Genomic DNA, 20,507 nt, shown 5'->3' on the forward strand with positions numbered 1-20,507 from the left:
GTTTCCAGTCTTTGTGTCAAGCTAAGCTAGCTGGCTGCTGCTTGTAGAGCATCATATTTCCCACACAGAAGTGAGAGTGGTGCATGAAGTGCATGGGGTCTTTATATTTATATGATATTTATACTGCACTCCATAACATTTGAGAGGCAAATATTGCACTAATTCAGACTCTGCATCAGAAGGTCGTTTAAATCATTGGTTAGGTTTTTAAAGGGTTTTCTAGTAACTTAAAATTCACCTTCCTTGAGAACTATATGAAAGGTCTCAGTCCTGAGGCAAATAATTAACCTGTAATTTTGCAATTATTCTCCAGCTGGCAAAGGAAGTATTGAGAGACTGAGAGGGAACTGGACGTGCGTCATACTTAATGTCCAAACGCACCCACTGTTTTCAGGGGCTAGTCACACACTGGCAGCCTTTTGTGGCACCTCAAATGATCTGTTTATTCTGAAAATGGTTTCATTTCGTTCTCATTACGTCAAGAAGCAGCCAGATCGGAGCGGCTGGCCGTCCAAACTAAACAGACCCGATCACAGACCTAATGAGAAAAATTATATTGTATTTACCTTTTCAGTGAGTAATAACACATTAAAGTAGGTAAAAGGTACAGAAACTCACCAGGGAGGTTCAGATTATAGAGATATACAACAAGAAAAACAAACATTCTCTGCAGAGAAACAATGTGTGTGGAATATTATCAAAAGGCCAGAACAAGAGTGGGTCACCTTCACCATGAAACTGGGCTCAGTTTGGAATCATGGCTGGAAACTGACCTTTAGGTAGAACTGTGTTAAGCTTTACTGTGTTGTGTTAAGTGTCCCACGTGTGTGCAGCACAAAAACTGAAAGCAGCTTTCTCAGATTCAGTGTTTGCACGCAAGACTTTGAGCATTAGCCAATCACTGGAGTGAGTCAAACAGCGACTATGGAACCAGTTTAATAAGGAAGTGACGTATGATGGCATGCTGGCATTAATGCCTTTATAAATAAATTGAAACCAATGACTGCCACGTCTTACTGTTAGAGACGCCCACCCAACCTTTTCACACAAGATGCAATGATGAGTAGATTAACTGTCATTAGTCATGAATTTCCAGCATCAGTGTCTGGTTAAACTGGTATCTACGTGTATTATTCAACCTGTGACAATGGGTCATGAGTAAACGGGTTGAAAGGGTTGAAGATGTGGTAACCACCTATTTAAAGGTGGTGACAGCAAAGTTGCTTTTTTTAGTATATGACATATGACAATTAAACTAAAATCAACCTGTGACTGATGTACTGTTTGACTCAAACATGACAATTCACATGACTGTTTCATCAACAATGGAAGCAGCTGTCTGCTGAGTTTTATGTACTTTTTGATTCCACGCTTCTGACTAAACAAACCATTATTACTGTGAGTTAATAAGTACAAGAATGCACTGAGGTGAGGCTGTCTTCAGGCTTCTCTCGGCTTTCACGTGGCTTTTACAAGGGGCAACAAAAGCCAAGGTGAAGGCTAATCTGTCTTTCAAACTTTATCTGAAGAGCTTCCCCTGATCTGTTAGCGCAATTCTGGGGACTTTCATTCAATTTTTAGCATTTTTATCTCTAATTTTAGGACTTACAGCAGTTTCTTCATTATGAGTTACTTTACTGCTAATACTTACTTACCTCACCCAAGTATTTCTCCAATGTGATTGTGCTACTTCCACACAGAGTGACTATAATCAATATTTTCATATTGACAATGTGTAATATGAAAGGGGTCACTCATTGTGACGAACCTACATTATTACCCGACCCTGCTGTTCCCCTCAGCTCTAGGTGGAGCTTTTCAGGTCAGACACAGTAACTAGCCTGCATTTAGCTGCTAAAAAGCCAGTTATTTCCTTCAAGAGCTCACAGAGACACAACTCCGTATGAAAGCTGGTGTTTCTCTGTGTCTGCTAAAACGGTTTGCTAGCAGAATCAGTTGTTGCAGGTTTAAGCCTGATTTAATTTTGGCCACTGGGGGCAGCAGAAACAAGTTCTGAACACAGCACTGAAATATTCATCACCTTTTAAGTTGACAGAACGATCTTGTTAGCAAACTGTTGGTTATTTACACATCTGCAGCACCTCCTGAGGGAAATATGTGGCTCTTAAGCAGCTAAATTCTCCACTATGTTCATAGCTGTCCGTCTGCTGTTTGGTGCAGAGCAGGCTGCATAAAGTGGGTTTATAGAGCACCTTCATTTAAAACAGCTGGATGCCTGGAACACACTGAGGAGAACGGGAGAGTGAACCAAAACAGTGACTATGTGGATACAGTCCTGTGTTGATGACTGGGAGAGACCAGTGTCTTCCTGGAATGATGTCCCTGCCTGCATGATGCTGACAGATCAGATGGCCACATGCAGCGGACAGTCAAGGACAGTAGGATGTGTTATCTGTGGTTTTCCATCTGCCGTTTTTGTGGTTGTGCTATATGACTAGTTTGCCCTGCTGGAGTGACCCTGTTTAATAATGAAGTTGATGGTTACAGTATCTAGTTCAGCTCACTGGGTGTCACCTCGACGTGGAGGCAATATTCAGTGACACTGGAGCTGTTGAACCTTTTTAAGGGTTTCAGTTTTTCCCCATTAGGAACAATAAAAGAGTCACAATTACTCAACAGTGCAAACCAACTGACTCAGTAACAAAAAGCTCTTTAATTTGATGGAGGACACAACTCAAACATCAGTGATGGTATTATTTGCTGGAGTTTATATTCTTATAAAAGCCTGATGGAGAAAACCCAGATGGTGTAGAATATACTCCAGTGTGGTGTAAAGGGAACCAAATCAAGGTTCTTTTCAAGTCAAGTGCCTGAAAAAGCTTAAATCTTATCAAATTATGAGGCCACTCCGTGATGTGACAGGATGACCTTACATATGTTCTTCTCTGTCAAGTGTTGTTAATCTCAACATTTTTTTTTAAATGATTGTTATTTTTCTATTTTATTTATTTTTTGGATTTCTGTTTCATTATTTAGATGGTGACAGCTGGACAGAGACAGACATGCTAGAGGGGTGAGTGGATTTTCACTCCCACAAAAATACTCCTGTCCTGTCCCAGAAGAATGACTCCCATCATACGTTATTGCTTTATGCCATGATTTTGCTTGGATGTTCTTGATATCCTCTTCAGACTTCTTTCGTACTGAGATGGAAAGTAGTGCACTATCAAACTGAAGTAAAAGTATTGTTACTTTAAAGAAGGCGACATTGCTTTTAAGAGAAAAGTGAAAGTGTTTCAGCATCTGGTGACCCTGATGTCCCAACCAAACAATAAACCATTTGCATAGACAGGCGCAACCAGTCCACTCTGCCCCTCTGTCCCACTATAACCAGTCCACTCAGCCCCTCTGTCCCACTGTAACCAGTCCTCTCAGTCTCTTGAAGTTTTCAAACATTTTGAGCTGAACGAGGCTCTGCAGACAGAACTGAGAGTGAACTCGTCACACACCTCGGTGGACGTTCACAATCAATGTAGCAAATGTAGAAGTTACCACTGGAGGATCCACCATGACAATTTTAGCTTTAGCCAAACTCAGTCCACCCCGGCTGGGTCACACAGACTCTTTGGTGTTTGATTTGTGTCACTTAGCGTGCCTGCCAGGTGGTGCATTGAACCAGTGACTGATTAAAAGGTATTTTCGACCTTTTTTAAATATGCTGAGGCACAATGAAAACGACTTGCATTGTATTCAATCATATTAGAACTGCATGTCTATACATAACTTTTCTTTGTTTTACATTTGCATTCATTCAGATGAATATTTCATGTGGGAATGTTTTAAATGTGTTGCCTCTTTAATCTGTTTTCACATTGAGCCTTTAAGAATCTACATAATTAGAGAGTTTCATGAAGAATCTTTTCTTCTTCCATTGCTGCGTGCTACAAAGTGCTGATTCCAAAGGCATCGAGTTGTACTTGACTGAAGAAGAAATTCTATTAGTAAGGGAAGACAGCTTGGTAATTTAGGTTCCTCTGAAGCCAATGTTCTCATGAGGAACAGAGTACACGGAACAGTATGTTTCAGTAGAGAGCTGTACTGGCAATGTACACAACACGCACACACACACGTTAGGTTTTTATCACTTTTGGGGACATTACATAGACTTACATTCATTTCTTGGAGACTTACCTTAACCTTAAACAAAGTCTTCACCCGAAAATTTTATGATTGACAGTATGGGGATCTGCATTTTGTCCCCACAAGTGTGGCAGGTCCCCACAATGTGACTGTGTAAACACATTTATGTCCCCACAACATGCATTATACATGGTCACACACACCCCTGTGTCCCTGCAGTGTGTTTAGACTGCCTCCCTCTGGTCTGTAGAGACACCACACGTTAACAACAGGCAAAATGAGGAGAGGTGAGGAAAAAATGGTCAGGATTGTGACATTTTTTAGCATATTGTATTATTAAAAATCCCCCTCAGAGTTCTTTTAAGACCTATGAAAATATTCTGAATAATAATTCATGTCTTTTATTGTCAGAAATTCTTGTAATTACATCCACTCCTCATTGGAAAATCCAGAATATATGAATATATTGATTTTTAACTGCTGGACACAAGATTCTTCCTACTTCACTGACAGATCAATGCTCGGTGTGTGAGCACGGGATGCTTTAAGAACTTGTGTAAGGTGTATAATTGGACCATGATTGACCTCCAGACTTGCTGTGATGTCATTAAATCATCTCATACGTACACGTGCCAGAGAGAGATTCAAGATGAGCATGGAGAAATGGAGCTACTCTAGATGAATGAGAGAATCTGCATGTACATCATTCTGCAGTGAAGGTCAAACAAGCTAAGCAACAATAAGTGCAGAGCATCAAAAAATCTGACCCAATCACAGCGCACAGCATTGACTGGGAAGAGATCAGAAGGGATTAGAATCACTGACCACAAGTCAGTGAACGACTGAAGATCAAGGAGACCATCTATTAAAAGCTAGTAAGTGGACCTTGACTTAAGATTTGACTTTTGTCAAATCCTTCCTTCAGACTGACCTTATGATACCCATTTGAGCAACATAATAAACAGAATGGAAAAGCAGAACTTTTAATTACTTTTAATTGAATTACTCGTGATGCTCTATTAACACTAGAGAAAAGCACAATCAAGTCTGGACAAATTAAGGCATTAATGAATTAATTAAAGCTGGTGTTTTTCTATATTGTCCTCATTGTCAGCAAATCTCATTCAATTGTAAAACCAACAATGTGTTCATCTCTGACTCCTTTCAGGCTTCCCTGCTGTCTGCGGCACTCATCATCCAGCTCAAGTGTTCCTACAGATGATCTTGTAAAACAGATATAAACTATACAGTCACGTTTTAAAAAGTCATTTCCAAAAACAGCCGGGTGTTGTAAATTTTAACAGACATTACTCAAAACTTTGTAAAAAGTGTCATTGCTTGGGACTGTTTTCCCCTGCAGGTTAATATACATCTGCAGCACATTTCAGCTATACATGCAGTATACATGGCATCAGAATGTGTAGTCTTACACAGAGACCGGTGACAGAGACATGGTGTCTGACAGCGAGCATTCAGACGATGAGTGGTCCTGCTCCTTGTGTGTTGTGATGTATTTGAGCAGGTCAGTCACTGTCACAACGCTGAACGCCATCTGCCCCTGGCAAACGGACGCATCCTCCTTACCTGGAGAGAGACCATAGACGTTACACTGACATTACAACATCTGCCTATCAGCACCACTAAAGCTCACTAATTAACACATTACACCGCGTTTGTTTAACCCAGTGAAAAACCAATTCGCCATGTCATCCGGGGTTAAGTGTCAGACTATTTCTTGGCTCTGAGCAGTTGCCAGGCAACCATTAGAGGCTCTAGGAGGAGATTTTCTGGGAAATTTCAGGGGGCGCCACTGCTTGAAGGCAAATCCAAAGGAGCAAGAGAGAGTCCTTAATGGAGTCCTTTTGTAAAATGGTGGTCACAGACAATGCAAAAAGAATTGATTAGTGTGCTGTTGAGAAAAGAAACTGTAAACATACTGCAGGACAAATATTCCCATTGATTCTAACAGGTCGATTTATTAGAATGGATTTTTTAAAAATGAATATTAAGACCTTTTTGGACCGTAAAAAACCCACTTACAAGCTTCCGTTTAGGCTTTTTGGCCACATGTGAAAGAAGCTGCAACAACAACTTGTGTCTTTTATAACTTTAAATGTGTTTCATGTTGGTCATGGTCATATAAAATGAGCAAAATGAAGACATCACCTTACACTCTGGGAAATAGCAATGGGCGTTTTGACATTTTAACATCTAAACAATTAATGGAGGAAATAAGATGCATATAAATCCATAATGAAAACAATTGCTAGTTGTGAAAACTTGAAAACAGCAGCAGTTTTAACACATTCACACCCTGGTTCAGCTCATCCTGACCATCGGCAGTTCACCAGACACCTATGTACTCTTCTCCAGTCAAATACATGCAAAATGCCAAAGAAAATGCTATTAAAGTATCTTACATTGGGCGTGATCATGCACCACCAGGGCAAAGTGGTCTGCTTCAAGGATTTGGGACAGCATCCCCAGGTTGTCTGTCAGATGCACCTGGGAGCATAAGTGTAGACAGATTAGATGCATGTAAATGTATTCACTTTGAATGCATATAATGTGGAGTATGTATATTTGCCGTCAATGCACTCCATGTGTTTCTAATGACGGACCTGTTTGAAAGGCTTGCAGAGCACCTTGATGACAGCGTCTGAGGGTTTGACCTTCCCAGCCGACAGAGAGGACAGAATGGTTGCCAGAGTCACCATCCCCAAGATGGCACTGTGAAACGCACACAAAACACACAGGCGACACACACTCCTCACCTTCTGATCCTCTATTAGCAATGACTACGTGACAGTGATAAGGACACAACAGGACTGTAACGCAAAGTTGCTGTCTATATCTGTACAAAAATGATCTGAGTTTGGAGTGATACCAGAAGTGGGTTTGGTAGAAATTTTGTTTACTGCTTCAAAAAAAAAATTATCCTGACCAAAAGAGAAAAAAAAAATTCAACTCCCAAAACATTTTCTTTCCTCACCTGTTTTCACAGATGGAAAAAAACAACTCAGAAAAATTATCCTGGCAAAACTTTTTTCCAACCTGCTTCATAAATGAAAGAAAAGTTAGGAAAAGACAATCCTGGTGAAACCTTTTTCTTTTACCTGTTCTTAAGTCATAAACACATGAGCAAAAAATGACTGAGATCAGACCCTCCTGCTGCTTTGCTGCTACCTCCTGTTCAGGCTGTAGAAACAACAGTCTGGATCAGTTTGACACTGAAGATTCACAGAATCTCTTGAGGAGGATGTACCCTGACTCATTGACGACTGGGGCCTGGTCAAACTCTTTCTCCGTCAGGATCTCAATGGTTTTCTGGCAGGACTCAGACGGCAACACAGTGAGGGGGGCAGACAGGTGCAGACACTGGACAGTCATGTTCCACCACCTTTAAGAGAGAGCAAGACAAATGAGAAGTGTAACACTAATCTACAGTTTAGATGAACTGCCCTGTTTTAGCGTCATGGTTGACTTTCTTACCAGGGTTTGAGAGGCACTGGAGCCTCCGGGCTGAGGAAGCCCTTCTCACACATCCACTTGTCACTCAGGAACTTTGACCTGAGGCAAAACTAACAGCAATGAGTTTGAACACATGACAAAAACAGACTGGAGGCTGCTCTGGTTTCTGTCACATTTTCATCATCCTCAGGGTTTTAGTCAGGCTTGCACCTAAAATATGTCAGCTCCTAGACTTTCAGTGCTAATTGGAGAAGCAGCTCACTCTGAGTAAAAGAAGATAACTGAAACACCGGCACTGCACAAGCAGATAAATATTACACTCATATGTTAAATATATATATCAGCTTTACATACACCAAAACTCCAAAAACATTAACACTGAGGCCCTGGTAAACATGATAGCATGGGATCAATACTCATGTGTAGCAGTAATGGAAGTCAAGGTCTGAGAGTTTAGTGACTGTATCTCTTACATGTAGTTGCGGACGGAGTCGGGCAGGATGACCACGCAGCGCTGCCCCTCCTCCAGCTGCTGAGCCAACTTCACCGCTGCTGCCATGGCTGAGCCAGAGCTGCCACCTGCAGTAAAACAGGCGAATTATTAAATGCACATTTAGAGGGAGCTAATAAAGAAGATGTGAAAAATGTCCACATGACAAATGCAGTGAAGTTTACAATACCAACAAAACGTAAACAGAACTTACCACACAGAAGACCCTCCTCTCTGATCAGCTTGCGGGACATGGTGAACGTCTCCATATCGCTTGATTTATACCACATATCAACAACCTGCATAGATTTAGAAGGGAGAGGACAACAGAGCAGTAGATAGAACAATGTCACAAAAGACTTGATTATTTATAAGAAGGTTATAAGAGGTTCAGTATGCTGAACAAACTAGAACTTGGATATTCAAATGTATGCATGCAAAAGCACACTCACAGATCTGTCCAGCACTGTGGGGATGAAGTCGTATCCAATGCCCTCCACTTCAAAAGATGTCTTCTTTTCACTCTCCTCTTTTGAACCAGTCAGAATCGAGCCCTCAGGGTCCACAGCGACTATCTAAAGACAACAGCGTCAAGACTGGAAACACTGCAGCATAAACATTAAAGAGTCACCAATACCAGTCTTAGTATGTTTGAATGAGCAGAAAATATGTGGTCTGGTTTGGTGTGGTTTCTGAGAAAGAAAAAAAACTCTCCCCCTGCCCTGAAACATCATCTGTACATCACAGTTTCCATACAAATCTAGCTTTACTCACATCCATAAATTCTACAAAGTGAAACACATTCAGATTCATCAGAATACGGTGTGTGTGTGTGTGTGTGTGTGTGTGTGTGTGTGTGTGTGTGTGTGTGTGTGTGTGTGTTTGTGTGTGTGTCTTGCCTTGACGTTTGGGCACCTCTCCTTCAGCTTCCGAGCAACACCAGTAAGTGTCCCACCTGTGCCAGCTCCAGCCACCAACATATCCACTTTACCTGAAAGGAGACGCACATTTTCTTCATTATTGAATAGCACTATAAGTTTGTCTTCTCAAGGACGAAACGTAAAAAGGCCTCCATAGATTTATTGTTCTCCTTGTACAATCTGTTTAGTGCAAATTAGCAAATGCTAGCATGCTTCCATGCTAAAGTAAGATGGTGAATAGGTAAATGTGTTTAACACCAGCATGTTAGCTTAGTGAAGTTAGCATTTAGCTCAAAGCACAGGTATGTTAGTATGCATGAGGATTACAAACATGTTGCTAATGGCCAATAACAATATAAACCGATCATTCTTTGGTCAGCTGTGTTGGTCAGTTAACTTTTTACTTGACACTGGTATTTAACACTAGTAAAATCAAGCTACACACTTCAGCATATAAGCTAGCACAGGACGTCTCAATCTCTCTGGTACTAAGAAACAGTCAAAGTAAATGAGGATATGCTAATAACCTCAGTGAACTACAGTGACTTCCTTACATGCGCGTATACAAGCTGTCCACTGAACTAAAAGCAGCAAAAAATAAGCGTTCATCCATAGATAGGGTGGCAGAGAAGAATCCAGTTATGGGAAAGTATCTTATAATGCATCAGTATTTGTCTTGACATAATTTTTTTCATGTTTAAAATCATTTGTTTTTCCCTCCAAGAGCACCAGAGGTTGTAGCAGACAAACCCAATGTGCTGAAGTAAAGACCCACAACAACAAAAATGTATCACTAAGATACAATTTATTGAATGGACGACGCTGCATATTATCTCTGTCAAAAAGAGAAAGACTCTTCAACACAAACCATCACACTGCTCCAGTATCTCCTCGGCTGTGGTATCGTAGTGAGCCAGAGGGTTGCTGGCATTACGGTATTGGTCGAGGATGTGTGAGTTGGGGATCTCATTCTTCAGACGCCAGGCCACACCTACATGAGATTCTGGGGAATCAAAGGCTGCAGAAGTGGGTGTGCGCACTATTTCTGCCCCCAGTGCTCTCAACACATCCACCTGAAAACACAGTAAGACCAGATTTCAGTGAACCAAACGACTCAGGATGAACCGAGGAAAAGTTGTGATCATTGAAAGAGCTGCACACCTTCTCCATGCTCATTCTCTCAGGCATGGTTATAATGCAGCGGTAGCCTTTCACTGCGGCTGTCAGGGCGAGGCCAATACCTGCAGGCAGCCACAGCAGAAGGTAGATTTGTAGGTTTGTAGGTCAGATAGAATCACTGTTTGTTTTCACATCCTGCATGTTTCCGTATCAGGTACCTGTGTTGCCAGAGGAGGGCTCGATGATCGTGTCTCCTGGTTTGATGATCCCGGCTTTCTCAGCGTCTTCCACCATCCGGAGGCCGATCCGGTCTTTCACGCTGCCTCCTGCGTTGAAGAACTCGCATTTGGCCACTAAACACAGTCACAGGTGAGAAAATGTCACTGAGTGTGTTGTGGTTTGATTTAGAACTTGAAAGGATCATGTGATAGACCATATGTAAAATTTATTCAGCACTTTATCACTTCATTTTATTCAAATAAGAAAATCTGTGTCATTAGTGTTTCAGCTAATCTGTGGATTTATCAATCGGGTTATAAGAAAAGAGAATCTATCTAATATGTGTTGTTTTATTTTTGTTCCACATGGTGGTGATGTCTTCTTTGTGTTCTGTTTGTGGAGATCAGTGACAATAAAGACAAGAATGACATTCAGTTAAAGCTGATGTACTGATGGCTGTGTGTGTCAGCAGTAACTCTCTGTTATCCTGCGTATTTTCTTGAACATTTGAGAGAAAATTATTCAAGAATCACTCCTCATAATCAGCTTATACTGTGAAGACGAACAAGAACAAGAAGGACATGAAGAGCTAGCGCTAGAAGAAGAAGATCAAGAAGAAGAACAAGATCAAAAAGCAGATGAAGAACAAGAAGAAAGAAGAAAAAGAAGAATAAGAAAAAACAGAACAAAAAAAGAAGAACAAGAGGAACAAGAAGATCAAGAACAACAAGAAGAAGATCAAGAAGAAGAACAAGAAGAACACATGTGATGCCATTTGCTCATGTAAACACGTCAGATTTTATTCAGTTTTATCTAATCTGAGTCCTAATCTGAGTCTGAAAGGGATTCAATAAAGACATAAAGTGGTAAAAAAAAAAGAAAAAGAAAAAGAAAGAAAAAAAGAAAAAAGAATTTGTGCCGGCTCACTGTCTGTCATGTCAGGGACACTTTAACCCAACAGAGTCTTTGTTAATGTCATAAGTAACACCCATGCTTTGCAGACCAGTGTAAAAAGCAGATTATGGAAGAAAACTGAAATGATGTAAATTTATTATTATTCAGGAAGGTGAAGTCGTCCAAAGGTCTCTCACAGACACACTCTCAACTCTGGTGGTGCTCAAGCTGCCCACTGCTACAGATTTGGGGCAGCTACAGTTAAATCTGCACTGAACTCGAGAGTAATCCCTGGCACGTGAAAACCATCTAAGCATTGAGTGTAAGGTTCTTGGTCTGATTAAGCCATGGGAACGCACTAAAACTTCACTTTCATCAGTTTAAGGGAGTGTAAAAGGGCTTTTCTTAGAAGGCTTAAACTGATGCCTTTGACAGGTTTCATCCTCTCTGAACCCAAAAACCTCACTGGGTTGCCAGTGTGAGATGGTGCCACACAGGAAATACTGTACTGAAATCAAATAAATGCTAAATGGAGCAACAGCCTGAATGCTTTAAAGTTTTGATTGCTCTGTTGGCTAAAAGAACAACAGTCTTTCATTTCCTCCTCCCTCCCCATCCATGGGAGCCCACTGCCTCGGACAAAACCCCAACAGTCTCACATAAGGGCACAAGCTACATGATACCTTAATGTTTGCATTCTTAACAGCAGCTTCTTCTTCTTCAGCAGGACGCCAACAGGGATGCAGCTGTATCAACAGCCCTTTATAAGAGCAATGACAGCATCTCCCCCTACGTGTATCAGTTTAATGTTTGTCTGCATGCCTTATTCCTAGAAAGAAATATTTCTCAGTCCTGCCCAAGACCAGTTAAGGCTTCACTCTCTAATCCACTGCTGAGTTACAACAACATCCAGCCAACTCTTTTTTCTGTCTCACTGGATGCTGAAACTTCTCAACTTTCTGCCTGATCCAAGAAGGAGAACAATAGTGCCGTTGTTGAGAGTTAGTGTCTAGCTGATAGGTAAGCATGTGTTGGTGTGGATGTCAAATGTTAGCTTTGCAGGGATTATATGAAAGCTTTCACTCACAAATATCACACTTCAGTCCAAACTCCTTTGGGATTTTGTTCAAACGGACCAGAGGTGTGTGTCCGATTTTTCCGAGGATGTTTGGGAGGATGCTGGGGGCAGTGGTGCTGTGGCCAGAGGAAAGAAAGAAATCCCCATCAGCTGGCTGTTAGAACAACACATGGTCCTCTTTGTCCAATCATAGCTTGATGTAAATATGCTCATGTCGTCTAACCTCTTGTCAAACAAAAGGTGAAGCTAATTTACATCAAAGATTCTCAGGAGGGGTTTTCAAAGATCAACAGGTGGCAGCTATGAAATGAACTCATGCACCAAGAACAGAAAGAAAGAAGACCGGAAATTAACAAACGTGGACGTAAACAATGTAGGTGTAAAACTTTCAATAATAATCGGCTTTGCAAATGATTTATGAAATGCATTGAGCACACATACAATATATTATGGTGAGTAAAGCTGTAAAACTACATAAACAGTTTCAAGAAATGTCCAAAGGGCACTTTTAGTGGCATTGAGTCATCATTGTTTGTCACAGCTGTGATTTTCCTACGGGTCAAAAACTCTGCTATGAGAGAGGTCTTCTGTGTGAGCTGGCACAGAAATGGCTCACTATCACAGAGAGACTGTTTGAAGTGATTGTGGATTTTTTTTTTGCTCCTGATCCATAACCACTGATTTCATTCTCAGAGTTTTCATTCATTTGACTTACCGTGGTGGGTGGCTATGAGGTGACCCTGAAAGTGGTGCGCCTAGCTTCCAGGTGCATCTGCTGGGCAAATCAGGGCGGATCCAGTTCCTCTGATCAGCAGTCGCTTCACTGTTCTCCGGCTCACTCTCACTGCTTTCCCGGCTCTCGTGGTACGATTCATCTTGGTCCTTGACACTGTCCTGTTCTCCGTTTGCAGACTTTTGGCCCCAAGTGACATCTGCACTTATCAGTTTTGCCGTGTGTGGGCAAAGAGTACGAGCATCTTCCAAAGAGGAACTGTCAGAAACAGAAGGCATGGCTCACCTGTGGGCAGACGGGATGGTGTTACAGTCACACAGGCACATACACAAAACCTTTCAGACTGGAATGTATACCAGCGCTCTTGTTCTGCTTGAATCTGGCTAAACATCGCATGGTCAACACGTCTGAGGGTTGCTGATGTGTTAAAGAAGCCACTGACTTTTCAAACAGAAAAGCCGCCATGAGGAAGTGGCTGTATGTAACTTTTCCTTGGTTTGAAAAGAAAAAAAAATATATTTAAAAGCAACAGGAAACAAACATGTTACAGTTGAAGCTGTATTTCTGATGTTTTGATCACTTGGGGGCAGTGACACAATCAGACACTGAGCAACATTATCATTCATTTCCAATCTTATCCCTGGTCAGCTGATGAAGTCAAAAATTCAGGCCCCTTTCCGCTCTGGTTTGGTTTGGTTCTAGTCGCCAGAAGTCGCTTAATGACTAATCGCATGATTTGCATAATTTAACCCGCCTCCTTTCCCCGTCATAATAAGTAATTCTTAATTGCTTTTATTTGGCAAGCTTGCAAAATAATATCACGTCAGTTGGCGTCGGGTTTGGTTTTTTGTTTTGTTTTGTTTTGTTTTTGGTTTTTTTTTTTTTAGCTTTTTTCGTTTCTTGCCATGGTGTTGTGGATGGATACCAATCAACACCAAACAGTGCTGTAATGAATCTACACTAATCAATAACCAGCTCTGTGAAAACTGTCTGAACAGAAGTCGCTTTTTGTTCAGTGTCCTGCAGGAAGGTTCATTCTGATCTAATCAGCGTAGACTGGGAATGAGTAGTTCAATCATCAATCAATTTGTGTTGCTATCTCCTGACAGTAACAGTTCCTGATTAACCTCCAAAGCTGTCCCGTGCCTGAGCTGTTTCCATTTAAACCAGGCCACGCGATAGACAGCACACCTTTTGATCAAGAACGTTATCTTGAACTGCACATCTGCTTTTATCTTACAGTCCTTTCATTCGACGCCAGTGCGAAAAAACTGAGTTGTCATTAAAACCTGTGGACAAATATTTCATGCAACCTCATTTTGTCATTATTTGACAGATTGGCCGAAAAGACGCACATCAGAGCAAATACTCTATCCTGTAACTTCCTTCGCAAAGTTAACTCAATTTGAATTATGACATTAATAATAAACAAAGTGTCCCATTTACTTTACCTTCAATAGAATGTAGACCTTCATATAAAGAACAGTGTAACAGTAAACAAAGCCATGAAGCAAAGGTGCTCAGTCATTTCCTATAAGAGCCGCGTGCACTCACCTGTCCGTTCGCCTGCAACTAACCGAGCAGTGAGTGAGCCTCGATCAGCACAGACAGCCCAGATCAGCCCACAGCTGAAAACGACCTGCTTACACCAACCCGCTCTGATGCGTCATCTCAAATGCAGGACTGGAAACACTAACGTATACTGCTGGGATGGGTGGCGCGAGAGCTGTGATTATCAGTTTGATTTGGAAGGAGTGGAAGCACCTCAGGTTCTCAGAGGCAGCAGGAGACATGATGTCTTTGTCTTTGTCTTTGATAGCCTGCTTTCTGGATGGACAGTGGACTTCTGTTGCCTGCTTACATTTCATTACTATGGTGACCCTCATCAGGATCATTTTCAAGTTTGTTTGATTCTGAACTGATCACATATTTACCTCTGATTATTTTCATATATATATATATATGAAAATATTCAAGTGCAGTAAAAGAAAGTCAATCCACCACACAGTGTTAGACTGTTGGCCCACTGAAACCTATTTATTATGTTTAGCTATTTTTGTTAAGCATTAAGCAGAAAAGCACTGTATTATTATTGTTGTTGTTGTTGTTGTTGTTGTTGTTGTTGTTGTTTTGTCCACATGCTGTTACCAAAAATGACACCTTACAATTTTATTTAGCTGTTGTTTCAATTTCATACATACATATGTCATTAATACACATGTATGTTCATGCATTTGAATGATTTACTTCAGTGTATTTTCAGTGTTTAGATTGTTTATATTAGCCTTTATAAATCACCACAGACAAGGGAGCGTTATCTCATTTCTGTTGTATATCTCTGTGAGATGTGAAATCTTGCATGATACAAGGCATAAAATCCTTAAGGCATAAAGTAAAGTGCAGACACAATGCATGGTTGTTCAGTGTGCATGAAGAAGAAAAAACCAGAAACTCTGTGCTTGCTCTGATTCCAGGATGGTGTGTTTGAACCCAGTCCGGATCAGGTTCATAAGAAATAGACTGTGTTTTTCAAAAGTGCAAAAACAACAGAAATTATCTCTTTTTGTTCTGTTATAAAAGGCTGTGAGGTTAGAGTCCAGGAGTGCAACAGTAGTTATCAGTGTTTATTTGATGGAGACAGCGACTTCTGAGCACTGAAATGAGTTGAACAGCAAACTAGCGTCAAGTCTTAAAAATCATTAGTGTAAACTTAATCCTTATTGTATTCCACCTAGGGATGAAGGGGCATGAAAATGTGAAAATAAGAAAAACCACGAATACGATTATCAGCTTGACACACTTTTTGTTTCCTTTAACATTCAGATAATAACAAAGGCAATAGTTGATGTTAACATGTAAACTATACTGAGGGGTGGGGTGAGGTGCGGAGCATGTTTTTGATGTGTGTGGACAAGCGGCCTGTTAGACGAAGGCCAGGGTCAAAATGCAGCTTGATAAGCTTCTGACTAATACTTTAAATGTGTTTTTTGCACACCCAGTGTCCTGTTAGAACATGTGACATGTTGTAACGTGTGGTACCATATAGAGCACATTTGGAAAATGTGTTTCTACATGTTGGAACCTGGGTACCTTGGTAACATGGGTACCACGTGTGGTAACATGTGGAACCACATGAGTACCACGTTACAAACCTTTTACAAACCAGAGTCTGTATACAACTTCAAACACTTTTGGGCAGTACACATGTTACTATTCAGTCTTATACTCTTCATCATAACTGCTGACCTTTCACACCCTTCCCCCACAGACTTGTTTTTCAGATTTTTCAGGAGGACCCTTACAGGACTCCAAAATGACCAAAGGTCAATGTAAAACGTAGTTCATATTATTAAAAGTACAACTAAGGGTTTGGTTTTTTGCTGTAGTTGTTTGTTTTATTCATTTATTTTTTAAAACAATAGAAACAGTGCATAAAATAGGCTGCAGCACCCAACTGATTGTTGTGAGAGGTCTCAGTCATGCTGTGGCTAGGCAGCAAATCAAGGCAGAGTCAGCAATTAAGGGAAAACATCAATACTTATTAAATTAATTGGTGGTGCCATAAGTGGTCCCAGCCCTACACAAAACATGTTGCACATCCTCTGAAGCCTGCAGATTCCAAAAATACTAGTATATTCACTCCATGATCTTCCTGTCATCAGTAATGTTTGCCAGAGTTCAGGTACCCATTCAGTTTGAATGAACAAGTGTGACAATTTTTCAGACCTGCCTTTGGTGTTGCCCTTGTTGGTTTAATGACATAAAGAAACCAATTCACTTCAAAACATTTCAGCAGGATTACAACACACATTCTCCACTTCTCCACACTCCCAACCAGAGCAACAGATAACAGAGAAGCACCAATTTTACAGTCTATCACGAGATACTACCAAAGTTCTCCATCCCTTTAAGCTTCTTCTTTCTTTATCTTCTCTTTCTCTCCTGATAGACTGACTACAAAAATGACCTAAAGGAGCTCGAGGAGAGGATAAAAGATAAGGATAAGGAGATCAGGCGGTTGCAAAGGTTGAACCTTCAACTGTAAGAAGGTAAGTATAGAGGGGAGCCCTTGCAGTAACCTTGAACCTATTTCCATGACAATATTATAATAACAATGCTATAACTATAATAAGTCGCAACTCAGTTAGTGATTTTGAATAGGTAAGTGTTCCTTCTTTGATTTGATTGTAGGGCTAGCAGATACAATCACAAAAACTGTGAAAGACGCTATACAGGCAGCTCGGCCTGCCCCCAGCCACCCGGTGCCTTCGAGCAGCCACCCAGCCCCTCTTCACAAGCAACTAGGAGAGATAAAGGTATCGCTTACATAGTCAGGAGGAGTGATTTCATTTGTGGACCATGCAGTGTTTTCCATACATTGATTATATATGGGCAGCCTGCCCAAATCCTCTTGCAAGCACTGAACTGATCATCTAAACTTAAATTCTGCTGTCTTTTCATTTCTTCGAATTAATGTTAGGTGATGGCACGCTAGTTGCCAGCTATTAATGCTTTGACAGGTTTTGAGTGTCCCGGTTCCTCCTCCCACCTCCCGGAAGCTTCTCATTGTCTCAGAGTCATTCACACAGCGCACTAACACACACACATATGTTATATTTATTATATGTTGCGTTTCATTTAGACTGCCCCTTATATTTATACCGTTCTACTTGACCTGATACCAGGTCCGTCAGGCTTGACAGAGAGAGAAATGAGACTTTTCAGCTGCCTCTCCGCCGTCCATAGCTCAGCACCATGGACAGCACCAGGCCACAGCGCCGCTATGTCGATGTCCCAGCAGAGTGGGCTATTGAAACAGACGAAAGGGAACATGTTGCAGAGAAACCCTCATTAACAACAGGCATTTCGCTTATGCAAGAAAATAAATCTAAATTACATACGGCCATCAACAACAAACACCTGAGGAAAACTTTACGTGCGAAAAAATTGTCTCCCCTGAGCTAGAAGCAACATTGGACAATTTAGTCCCGATTCCAAAGTGAAATACACGATGCACTTCAATCCACGTTTACATATTACATGTTTACAACGAGGCTTTGTGTTGTCTAAATATGCTGTTTTAACTTTTAACTTTGCTGTTGTAAACGTTACTGTTGCTGCTCTAGAAACAACATTTAGTTATATTTAAAATATAAATACATTCTAACCCTGTTTTGAATGAGCACACACTCATTCATCACCACGCAGTAATACTACATAGACTATTTGTGCCAAAATGATGATTTCAAATAATTCCTATATTTTTAAGACTGCTTATTAGAAACTCAATAATAGCTAGCTGCTAATTTAGGCCTTACACCTACACATTGCACACGTGGGATGCAAACATAAGCTTCGCCACAAAACCTGGACCCCGGTAAAGAAAAGTTCACTCAAATCTTTTTTTTCTTGTTTTGGTGAAGTTGGTGTATGACACATCTACTAAAAATAAGCTATTAAAGAAGTACAAAATATAACAATATAAATATATATACAGTCTGTTTTTTTTTTTTTTCTAGAAACACAGTCTGTTTTTTCAGAAAGGAGTCCAAGCTGAGCGTTGATGTAACACACAGAGTTGTGTCTATGTCAATGTGACAAGATGAGGCAGAGGTGGAGTGTGAAGAGAGTCGGGGGGGGTCGGGGGGGGGGGTTCCAGGCCTTGTTGTTAAGGCTGACAGCAGATGGGAAAAAACTGTTCTTGTGCCGTGAGGTTTTGGTCCTGATGGACCGCAGCCTCCTGCCAGAGGGGAGTGTCTCAAAGAGTTTGTGTCTGGGGTGAGAGGGATCAGCCACAATCTTTTCTGCACGCCTCAGGGTCCTGGAGGCGTACAGGTCCTGGAGAGCTGGGAGATTGCAGCCAATCACCTTCTCTGCAGACCGAATGACACGCTGCAGTCTGCCCTTGTCCTTGGCGGTGGCAGCAGTGTACCAGATGGTGATGGAGGAGGTGAGGATGGACTCAATGATGGCTGTGTAGAAGTGCACCATCATTGTCTTTGGCAGGCTGAATTTCTTCAGCTGCCGTAGGAAGCACATCCTCTGCTGTGCTTTCCTGATGAGGGAGCTGATGTTCGGCTCCCACTTGAGGTCCTGGGAGATGAAAGTTCCCAGGAAGCGGAAAGACTCCACAGTGTCAATAGTGGAGTCACAGAGGGTGATGGGGGCAGGTGAGGCTGAGTTCTTCCTGTAGTCCACAACCATCTCCACTGTCTTTACAGCGTTGAGCTCTAGGTTGTTCATTTCTTACAGACCATGTCAAAAAAGTTCACAGAGCCATTGGAGACATTGAGATCAAAGCCTGCATGGCACAAAAATTACACCAGGAGACGAGCTGAGAGGGAAACAGGGTAACCTGTTTATACTGTGTATGCCAAGATATTGATGATACTTTGATTCATAGAATCCAGTTTTGGATGGCGTCTAAAGAGCCTGCTGTGGGTCTGAACAGGGTCTGTGCTTGTTTATATATTTGACTACTCTACATAGACCAGTCATCACTTGAAAATAACAGAACCAATCCTGTAATCCAGATAGAAAAGAAATTAACCTTTACTTTGATAGAACAGACTGGTGTTTGTACTGCCTTAATCTGCGATTTTGTCTTTCAATCCCAAAACAGGGAGCCTGCTGGAGGATAACCAGAGGACTGAGACAGCGCACATGCACAAACACACAACACACACAGACACACACACACACACACACACACACACACACACAAACACAAAGTAGTTGAAAATTCTTGAAGAATTTAACTCTTTCCCCAGAAGACTTTTTTTTCCGCTTCCATTTGATTTTTAACATGGGTTTCACACATTACACCATGAAAAATGTTCCAAAACCACATTTCCCATGTTTAACATGTGCATATCACGTGTTCCACATTTTTGCCTAATATGCCTTACCTTTTTGAATGATGTTTGTATATTTCATTTTTAGCTGCTTCGAAGTTCGTTTCTCCCCTGTTGGATTGCACATAATGAAAATCAGATTTTATTCCTACGATGCTACGATCGTAATTACGGTTAAATGTTAAGTCAATGAAATAGTATATTCAAACTTACGCGTCGACTCGAGTAGAAACTTTCTCCGATGCCGTTTCCTTTCGTTGTTGCAGCGGTAATACTTTTACGTGCTCATACTCCCCATAGGCCTGCAATAAGACCTCCAACTCCACCGGGGGTAAAATAACTTGATCTCTTGTTTTGTTTTGTTTTGTCTTGTTTTGTTTTGTTTTGTTTTGTTTTCAGTTGTCATGGTGACTCGTGGTATTTTTATAGTGGTATTCATATATAACTCAAGGTGAACATACTCAGAGTTGAATCTAGTTAACTAACTCAGATCACCTGAACTGGAACCGGATATTCAGAGTTTCATGGAATACCCCCCAGCAGATTTGTTGTTGTTGTTGTTGTTGTTGTTGTTGTTTCGTCGTCCTCATACACACAAGGTCCCGGTGAGGGAGCAAAAAGTCCATCC

The 20,507-nt window shown here is 41.2% G+C and overlaps 1 protein-coding gene and 1 long non-coding RNA gene across 3 annotated transcripts; one reads left to right on the forward strand and one right to left on the reverse strand.

Annotated features, from left to right (window-relative positions):
* Positions 1-5,079: 5,079 nt before the first annotated feature.
* Positions 5,080-14,698, reverse strand: cbsb (cystathionine beta-synthase b). Of its 2 annotated transcripts, none has more exons than XM_076746974.1 (15): positions 14,580-14,698; positions 13,008-13,310; positions 12,302-12,408; positions 10,320-10,454; positions 10,144-10,223; positions 9,851-10,055; positions 8,962-9,053; positions 8,515-8,637; positions 8,277-8,361; positions 8,046-8,151; positions 7,594-7,671; positions 7,367-7,501; positions 6,723-6,831; positions 6,522-6,606; positions 5,080-5,685 (listed from the first exon to the last, which is right to left on the reverse strand). In XM_076746974.1, exons 2-15 carry the CDS (start codon positions 13,301-13,303, stop codon positions 5,528-5,530), a joined length of 1,794 nt encoding a protein of 597 aa, XP_076603089.1. In that variant the 5' UTR covers positions 13,304-13,310; positions 14,580-14,698; the 3' UTR covers positions 5,080-5,527. The 2 variants fall into 2 exon arrangements, with proteins under 2 accessions (XP_076603089.1, XP_076603090.1); XM_076746975.1 differs by lacking the exon at positions 14,580-14,698 and adding an exon at positions 13,567-13,621.
* Positions 14,699-16,863: 2,165 nt separating this feature from the next.
* LOC143330874 (uncharacterized) lies at positions 16,864-19,673 on the forward strand. The gene is made up of 3 exons (XR_013077969.1): positions 16,864-17,074; positions 17,217-17,341; positions 19,278-19,673. It is a non-coding gene; the product is annotated as an uncharacterized LOC143330874 (long non-coding RNA).
* Positions 19,674-20,507: the final 834 nt, after the last annotated feature.

This window comes from Chaetodon auriga, chromosome 13, assembly GCF_051107435.1.
Source record: "Chaetodon auriga isolate fChaAug3 chromosome 13, fChaAug3.hap1, whole genome shotgun sequence".
NCBI classification, from domain to species: domain Eukaryota; kingdom Metazoa; phylum Chordata; class Actinopteri; order Chaetodontiformes; family Chaetodontidae; genus Chaetodon; species Chaetodon auriga.

Excerpts from the sequence above, each read along its gene's own strand:
- cbsb (XM_076746974.1), bottom strand. The coding sequence starts at position 13,303 with ATGCCTTCTGTTTCTGACAGTTCCTCTTTGGAAGATGCTCGTACTCTT. Across the intron at positions 10,224-10,319 it reads GCCCTCCTCTGGCAACACAG|GTATTGGCCTCGCCCTGACA; the intron begins GTACCTGATACG and ends GGCTGCCTGCAG. Across the intron at positions 8,638-8,961 it reads AGAGGTGCCCAAACGTCAAG|ATAGTCGCTGTGGACCCTGA; the intron begins GCAAGACACACA and ends TGTTGTCTTTAG.